Source organism: Rhinopithecus roxellana, chromosome 4 (genome assembly GCF_007565055.1).
Source record: "Rhinopithecus roxellana isolate Shanxi Qingling chromosome 4, ASM756505v1, whole genome shotgun sequence".
NCBI classification, from domain to species: Eukaryota; Metazoa; Chordata; class Mammalia; order Primates; family Cercopithecidae; genus Rhinopithecus; species Rhinopithecus roxellana.
In genome coordinates, this window is record NC_044552.1 from 152,857,110 (window position 1) to 152,866,490 (window position 9,381).

At 39.1% G+C, this 9,381-nt stretch overlaps 1 protein-coding gene across 1 annotated transcript in view; it reads left to right on the top strand.

The window, feature by feature from the left end:
* The window catches only part of C4H6orf118 (chromosome 4 C6orf118 homolog), a 32,672-nt gene extending 23,863 nt beyond the window's left edge, over positions 1 to 8,809 (top strand). Inside the window, exons 8-10 of the mRNA XM_010373145.2 lie at positions 6,775 to 6,828; positions 6,933 to 6,988; positions 8,362 to 8,809. Of these exons, the coding sequence (XP_010371447.2) occupies positions 6,775 to 6,828; positions 6,933 to 6,988; positions 8,362 to 8,455 (204 nt within the window). The 3' untranslated portion in view covers positions 8,456 to 8,809. The remainder of the gene's footprint in view (positions 1 to 6,774; positions 6,829 to 6,932; positions 6,989 to 8,361) is intronic.
* Positions 8,810 to 9,381: the final 572 nt, after the last annotated feature.

The window sequence follows — 9,381 nt, forward strand, 5'->3', positions numbered from 1 at the left end:
GATTTGCATTTCTCTGATGGCCAGTGATGATGAGCATTTTTTCATGTGTCTGTTGGCTGTATGAATATCTTCTTTTGAGAAATGTCTGTTCATATCCTTTCCCCACTTTTTGATGGGGTTGTTTGTTTTTTTCTCGTATATTTGTTTGAGTTCTTTGTAGATTCTGGATATTAGCCCTTTGTCAGATGAGTAGGTTGCAAAAATTTTCTCCCATTCTGTAGGTTGCCTGTTCACTCTGATGGTAGTTTCTTTTGCTGTGCAAAAGCTCTTTAGTTTAATTAGATCCCATTTGTCAATTTTGGCTTTTGCTGCCATTGCTTTTGGTGTTTTAGACATGAAGTCCTTGCCCATGCCTATGTCCTGAATGGTACTACCTAGATTTTCTTCTAGGGTTTTTATGGTATTAGGTCTAACATTTAAGTCTCTAATCCATCTTGAATTAATCTTCGTATAAGGGGTAAGGAAAGGATCCAGTTTCAGCTTTCTACTTATGGCTAGCCAATTTTCCCAGCACCATTTATTAAATAGGGAATCCTTTCCCCATTTCTTGTTTCTCTCAGGTTTGTCAAAGATCAGATGGCTGTAGATGTGCGGTATTATTTCTGAGGACTCTGTTCTGTTCCATTGGTCTATATCTCTGTTTTGGTACCAGTACCATGCTGTTTTGGTTACTGTAGCCTTGTAGTATAGTTTGAAGTCAGGTAGCGTGACGCCTCCAGCTTTGTTCTTTTGACTTAGGATTGTCTTGGCAATGCGGGCTCTTTTTTGGTTCCATATGAACTTTAAAGCAGTTTTTTCCAATTCTGTGAAGAAAGTCATTGGTAGCTTGATGGGGATGGCATTGAATCTATAAATAACCTTGGGGAGTATGGCCATTTTCACGATATTGATTCTTCCTATCCATGAGCATGGTATGTTCTTCCATTTGTTTGTGTCCTCTTTGATTTCACTGAGCAGTGGTTTGTAGTTCTCCTTGAAGAGGTCCTTGACATCCCTTGTAAGCTGGATTCCTAGGTATTTTATTCTCTTTGAAGCAATTGTGAATGGAAGTTCATTCCTGATTTGGCTCTCTGCTTGTCTGTTGCTGGTGTATAAGAATGCTTGTGATTTTTGCACATTAATTTTGTATCCTGAGACTTGCTGAAGTTGCTTATCAGCTTAAGGAGATTTTGGGCTGAGACGATGGGGTTTTCTAAATATACAATCATGTCATCTGCAAACAGGGACAATTTGACTTCTTCTTTTCCTAACTGGATACCCTTGATTTCTTTCTCTCGCCTGATTGCCCTAGCCAGAACTTCCAACACTATGTTGAATAGGAGTGGTGAGAGAGGGCATCCCTGTCTTGTGCCAGTTTTCAAAGGGAATTTTTCCAGTTTTTGCCCATTCAGTATGATATTAGCTGTGGGTTTGTCATAAATAGCTCTTATTATTTTGAGGTACGTTCCATCAATACCGAATTTATTGAGCGTTTTTAGCATGAAGGGCTGTTGAATTTTGTCAAAAGCCTTTTCTGCATCTATTGAGACAATCATGTGGTTCTTGTCTTTGGTTCTGTTTCTATGCTGGATTACGTTTATTGATTTGCGAATGTTGAACCAGCCTTGCATCCCAGGGATGAAGCCCACTTGATCATGGTGGATAAGCTTTTTGATGTGCTGCTGAATCCGGTTTGCCAGTATTTTATTGAGGATTTTTGCATCAATGTTCATCAGGGATATTGGTCTAAAATTCTCTTTTTTTGTTGTGTCTCTGCCAGGCTTTGGTATCAGGATGATGTTGGCCTCATAAAATGAGTTAGGGAGGATTCCCTCTTTTTCTATTGATTGGAATAGTTTCAGAAGGAATGGTACCAGCTCCTCCTTGTACCTCTGGTAGAATTCAGCTGTGAATCCATCTGGTCCTGGACTTTTTTTGGTGGGTAGGCTATTAATTGTTGCCTCAATTTCAGAGCCTGCTATTGGTCTATTCAGGGATTCAACTTCTTCCTGGTTTAGCCTTGGGAGAGTGTAAGTGTCCAGGAAATTATCCATTTCTTCTAGATTTTCTAGTTGATTTGCGTAGAGGCGTTTATAGTATTCTCTGATGGTAGTTTGTATTTCTGTGGGGTCAGTGGTGATATCCCCTTTATCATTTTTTATTGCATCTATTTGATTCCTCTCTCTTTTTTTCTTTATTAGCCTTGCTAGCGGTCTGTCAATTTTGTTGATCTTTTCAAAAAACCAACTCCTGGATTCATTGATTTTTTGGAGGGTTTTTTGTGTCTCTATCTCCTTCAGTTCTGCTCTGATCTTAGTTATTTCTTGCCTTCTGCTAGCTTTTGAATGTGATTGCTCTTGCCTCTCTAGTTCTTTTAATTGTGATGTTAGAGTGTCAATTTTAGATCTTTCCTGCTTTCTCTTGTGGGCATTTAGTGCTATAAATTTTCCTCTACACACTGCTTTAAATGTGTCCCAGAGATTCTGGTATGTTGTATCTTTGTTCTCATTGGTTTCAAAGAACATCTTTATTTCCGCTTTCATTTCGTTATGTACCCAGTAGTCATTCAGGAGCAGGTTGTTCAGTTTCCATGTAGTTGAGCGGTTTTGATTGAGTTTCTTAGTCCTGAGTTCTAGTTTGATTGCACTGTGGTCTGAGAGACAGTTTGTTATAATTTCTGTTTTTGTACATTTGCTGAGGAGTACTTTACTTCCAATTATGTGGTCAATTTTGGAATAAGTGCGATGTGGTGCTGAGAAGAATGTATATTCTGTTGATTTGGGGTGGAGAGTTCTATAGATGTCTATTAGGTCCGCTTGGTGCAGAGATGAGTTCAATTCCTGGATATCCTTGTTAACTTTCTGTCTCGTTGATCTGTCTAATGTTGACAGCGGAGTGTTGAAGTCTCCCATTATTATTGTATGGGAGTCTAAGTCTCTTTGTAAGTCTCTAAGGACTTGCTTTATGAATCTGGGTGCTCCTGTATTGGGTGCATATATATTTAGGAGAGTTAGCTCTTCCTGTTGAATTGATCCCTTTACCATTATGTAATGGCCTTCTTTGTCTCTTTTGATCTTTGATGGTTTAAAGTCTGTTTTATCAGAGACTAGGATTGCAACCCCTGCTTTTTTTTGTTCTCCATTTGCTTGGTAGATCTTCCTCCATCCCTTTATTTTGAGCCTATGTATGTCTCTGCATGTGAGATGGGTCTCCTGAATACAGCAGACTGATGGGTCTTGACTCTTTATCCAGTTTGCCAGTCTGTGTCTTTTAATTGGAGCATTTAGTCCATTAACATTTAAGGTTAATATTGTTATGTGTGAACTTGATCCTGCCATTATGATATTAACTGGTTATTTTGCTCGTTAGTTGATGCAGTTTCTTCCTAGCCTCGATGGTCTTTACATTTTGGCATGTTTTTGCGATGGCTGGTACCGGTTGTTCCTTTCCATGTTTAGGGCTTCCTTCAGGGTCTCTTGTAAGGCAGGCCTGGTGGTGACAAAATCTCTAAGCATTTGCTTATCTGTAAAGGATTTTATTTCTCCTTCACTTATGAAACTTAGTTTGGCTGGATATGAAATTCTGGGTTTAAAATTCTTTTCTTTAAGAACGTTGAATATTGGCCCCCACTCTCTTCTGGCTTGTAGAGTTTCTGCCGAGAGATCTGCTGTTAGTCTGATGGGCTTCCCTTTGTGGGTGACCCGACCTTTCTCTCTGGCTGCCCTTAAGATTTTTTCCTTCATTTCAACTTTGGTGAATCTGGTAATTATGTGTCTTGGAGTTGCTCTTCTGGAGGAGTATCTTTGTGGCGTTCTCTGTATTTCCTGAATTTGAATGTTGGCCTGCCCTACTAGGCTGGGGAAGTTCTCCTGGATGATATCCTGAAGAGTGTTTTCCAACTTGGTTCCATTTTCCCCCTCACTTTCAGGCACCCCAATCAGACGTAGATTTGGTCTTTTTACGTAATCCCATACTTCTTGCAGGCTTTGCTCATTTCTTTTTCTTCTTTTTTCTTTTGGTTTCTCTTCTCGCTTCATTTCATTCATTTGATCTTCAATCGCTGATACTCTTTCTTCCAGTTGATCGAGTCGGTTACTGAAGCTTGTGCATTTGTCACGTATTTCTCGTGTCATGATTTTCATCCCTGTCAGTTCGTTTATGGCCTTCTCTGCATTAATTATTCTGGTTATCAATTCTTCCACTCTTTTTTCAAGATTTTTAGTTTATTTGCGCTGGGTACGTAATTCCTCCTTTAGCTCTGAGAAGTTTGATGGTCTGAAGCCTTCTTCTCTCATCTCATCAAAGTCATTCTCCGTCCAGCTTTGATCCGTTGCTGGCGATTAGCTGCGTTCCTTTGCAGGGGGAGATGCGCTCTTATTCTTTGAATTTCCAGCTTTTCTGCCCTGCTTTTTCCCCATCTTTGTGGTATTATCTGCCTCTGGTCGTTGATGATGGTGACGTACTGATGGGGTTTTGGTGTGGGTGTCCTTCCTGTTTGTTAGTTTTCCTTCTAACAGTCAGGACCCTCAGCTGTAGGTCTGTTGTAGATTGCTTGAGGTCCACTCCAGACGCTGTTTGCCTGGGTGTCAGCAGCAGAGGCTGCAAAAGATAGAATACTGCTGAACAGTGAGTGTACCTGTCTGATTCTTGCTTTGGAAGCTTCCTCTCAGTGGTGTACTCCACCCTGTGAGGTGTGGGGTGTCAGACTGCCCCTAGTGGGGGATGTCTCCCAGTTAGGCTACTCAGGGGTCAGGGACCCACTTGAGCAGGCAGTCTGTCCGTTCTCAGATCTCAACCTCCCTGTTGGGAGATCCACTGCTCTCTTCAAAGCTGTCAGACAGAGTCATTTGTGTCTGCAGAGGTTCTGCTGCTTTTTGTTGTTGTTGTTGTTGTTTAGCTGTGCCCTGTCCCCAGAGGTGGAGTCTACAGAGACAGGCAGGCCTCCTTGTGCTGCTATGAGCTCCACCCAGTTCGAGCTTCCCAGCCGCTTTGTTCACCTACTGAAGCCTCAGCAATGGCAGGCGCCCTTCCCCCAGCCTGGGTGCTGCCTTGCCGTTAGATCACAGACTGCTGTGCTAGCAAGGAGGGAGGTTCCGTGGGTGTGGGACCCCCCTGGCCAGGTGTGGGATATAATCTCCTGGTGTGCCCCCTTGCTAAGACCCTTGGTAAAGTGCAGTATTGGGGCGGGAGTTACCCGATTTTCCAGGTGTTGTGTGTCTCAGTTCCCTTGGCTAGGAAAAGGGATTCCTTTCCCCCTTTCGCTTCCCAGGTGAGGCGATGCCTCGCCCTGCTTCAGCTCTGGCTGGTCAGGCTGCAGCAGCTGACCAGCACCGATAGTCCAGCACTCCCTAGTGAGATGAACCCAGTACCTCAGTTGAAAATGCAGAAATCACCTGTCTTCTGTGTCGCTTGCGCTGGGAGCTGGAGACTGGCGCTGTTCCTATCGGCCATCTTGCTCCACCCTCCTCCTTTATTTCTTTCAAAAATAAATGTTCTCAGAACAAGCATCAATTCATAATTGCATTTTTAAACAGTAATGGGTTCTAAATTTAAATATTGAAGCATGATATGTCAGAATTCTGTAAACTATTCTTTCATAATTAAAACCTCTTAGATAAATCAAATCTAAGAAATAGAAAACTCCCTAGGAAGATTCCATATCACTAATTTATATTCCTTTAATTACTTCTTATTTATATTTGGCTGCTTAATTCAAATACTGGAAAATACAATAGAGTTGCTATTGTTATTCTGTCATGTAATTGGTATCTGGTTCGACATTTGACATAGACCATTTCCAACCAGGTAAAAAAAAAGAGCTGAATGTATTGAGGACTTACAATGTATCAGACACTTTTATGAACATTAAAAAATATAGTTTCATTTAATGTGCAGCAACCCTAACAGGTGGCTGCTATTATTAATCCTCTTTTTGAAGTACAGAAATGAGGCACAAATATGCTAAGTAACTTGATTGAGGTCACAGTTAGCAAGTAGTATACTTAGTATTAAAACTCAGCCTTGGTTCTTAATGATGCCCCATTCAGCCTAGCTGTTACACTTGCTAATACTTTTCAACATATCTAATACCTGAAAGAGCAAGTCTTTATACCCTCTGCCCATCATTATTTTGTTCACAATTATCCTGAATGTTCTCATTAACATTATTGACTAATTTTTGAAGTTCTGATAATAATACTTTTGGTATTTTGATTGTGCTTACAATGAATTTATAAATGCATTTGGATATTTATATTGACAGTGACAGCTTTACAATATTAATACTCTTATTTTGGATTATTTTATACTTATTTAATTTATTTTTATAACGGTGCAAGATAATTATGTTATTTTGTTCTTATGAGTTTATGGGAGGTATTACTATTATAACTGATAGTTTAAAAAATTCCCCTTACAGTTTATAATCAGTTATTGCTGATATGTGTGTGATTTAGTGATATTTGTATTTTTATATTTTTCCAGCCTCCTTAACAAATTCTATCATTAGTTCTGAAAAGTGAAGAGCTCTTCACTTCTGGAACTTCTCTAACATTTTCTGATATTTTGAAACACCAATTTCCTCCTCTCCTAGTTTGTTGTCCAGAGGACCAGGATCTTTCCTTCTCATTAATTGTCCTTCATTTTATGCTTTGTTTCTTAATCTGTTTTTAAGTAGTGTGCTATTGAGTACTCTTGAAATTATAACATCATTCACATAATCTTGTTAAATAGAGAAAAATAGTTAACAAATATTTTTAACCAAGTATATTGCATTTAAAACAACCTGTCTTCCAGCATGAAGCTATACAATTGGAAACAGAAAATATGATTTTAAAGAAGAAAATAAAAGTAAGTTTTTTTGTGTGAATCAATGTTTATCAGTAAAAATATTTACTCTAGTGCCTGCCTGTCCTGTGTAATAAGCGTGACCAACTGATCGTAATTCTTTGTAGGTTACTGAAAACCATGTGAAGCAGATCATAGGAAAGATCAGTGAAGAGGGGCAGGAGTAAGTATTGACATCGTGATAAAACAACTAGAGCAGTATCATGCTATTCTCATGATCAGTTATTCAAAACTAGATTAGACTAGACAGACCTTTGAAGGGTTTACACTCATGAATGCTTACATTAAATACACATGTTACATCCTTTTCTGTGCTTTGGAATGCTCAGTCTAAGATTTAGACCTCAATCTGTACACTTTGTTTAGTCATATATAAATGAATGTATTGGATAAAGCTGGAGGTGAGGGTGAATTCACCTGGGCAGGAATCAGGAACGTGGGAAGGCATGGCTTTATTTTCTCCAATTGTATGGTTTTTAGTGATGTTAAATCTTTGAAAACGCCTATGCAAATACTGCTCTGAAAATTCTAGTTTAAAAAGTAAGTGGCTGATTTATATCATTTGTTTATAACTAAATGTATGATATTGGTATAAATTTATTATTATTTACATTATAAGCTTATACTTCACACAGTTACTTTTCTTTGTGTTGGTACTATAGTTTGAATCTCAGGATCTGGTATTATTAAGAGCAATGGAAAACCATCTGATGATTTAAATAGGGAAAGACTTATTTGTATCAACAGGAAAAAAGACTTTCAGGTGTAGGTCGCTTGGGCTTAATGACATAATTAAGGAACTAGGGCTCCTCACCTTTCTTCCCTGCTTTCCTTTGAGTGTGGCTGCCGCCTCTTCAGAGTCTCAATATGGCTGTCTTCAGGCATTAACTGGGTCTGCTTTCCATGGATTAAGAAAGGGAAAGGTGAATGACAGATGGCAAAGAGCTTCTCATTTTGAGGCTTTCCATTTTATTCAGGAAGGACAGTTCTTTACAGATGCTTCCACCCACATCTCATTGGCCAGCACCATGGGCCAAGGCCAGTCTCTGCTGTAAGAGAGGCCAGAACATAGAGCACCCCACTCTCTAGCTTATAGGGCAGAAAAAGCCATGGAAGAAAGGGATTGGATAGAGTGCTAAGCGAGCCATACAGATGGATCTAGATTTTGTGTTTCCTTATATCATGTTGGGTATTCTTAAAAAGAGGGAATAGAGTTACAAATACAAAACTGGGGAAGCACGTCCCATGGCCTTGCAATGAGAGTGAATGGACTAAAGTATATCAATATGTTCATGGTACAACTACTTCCCATGCCACACTATATGCGACAGGGGAAAACATCTATTTAGATAATCTGTTACATTCAAGGCCAAAACTCCCTCAGAATATCTGTTTTAAAAAAGGAAATTATTACAAAGTCTCATCTTATCTGTTTTTGTGTAAATGTGTCTAGAGTAGATGCTTACTTTGAAATTTTCTTTCATGCTTAATGTATTTTTCCCTAACCTATGGTATTCATTTCTTGTGTATTTTAAGGGGCCTTTGGAAATTTATCAAGGAATTTGTAAAATCAGAGGACACAGAAGATAACGCTCAAGCAACCGAACAAATGGCCAATGAAAATTCTTAACTTCCATGTATATAGCATGGATATTTGCAGATGTATATACATTTGTAAAGATACATTTCGTTTCGTCAGCTTTAATCTCTGGTAAAATTAATGTGGTATATGTATCTTACTCAGGACACTGAAATACACACAAGCATACACATGATTAGTTTCTACTGCTACATACATATTTACAGCAATACTAGTTCTTAACGTATGTTTTACTTTCATTTAATAATGTTCTACTGTGGAAAATACTTTTGATTATTTGCTAAGAATGAGGAATTCAGCACTGCTTGAATACAACTCAAATTTGTTTATTTGCCAACTCAAGTTTATATGTATGCATTTAATAAAATTGGATAGTGATTTAATTAATATCCCTTTAATTAAATAATCTTTACTGATTGAAAATGATATAGTGCTCCAGAAACGTTATGTTAGCATTGTGTTTTCTATCTTGGCTGATGGTGATCCTGATGACAACGTTGTGACTTGAGATTTTTATTTATTCCCACTTTGCCTATGAACTAGTCTAAAAATCTAGAGTAAACGCAAGCTTGAATTCTTTGGACAATCATATATAGTGTGAATTTTTGTTTCTTTGAGACGGTCTTACTCTGTCACCCAGGCTGGGGTGCAATGGCATGATCTCGGCTCATTGCAACCTCTACTTCCTTGGTTCAAGCAGTCCTCCTGCCTCCCTCAGCCTCCTGAGTAGCTGGGATCACAGGTGTGCGCCACCACACTCGGATAATTTTTGTATGTTTAGTAGAGACAGGGTTTCACCATGTTGGCCAGGCTGGTCTTGAACTCCTGACCTCAAGTGACCCTCCCACCTTAGCCTCCCAAAGTGCTGGGATTATAGGGGTAAGCCACCACGCCCTGCCTATAGGGCGATTTTGAAGATCAAATGTAAGTGGTAAAGTACACATATGAGGGATTTG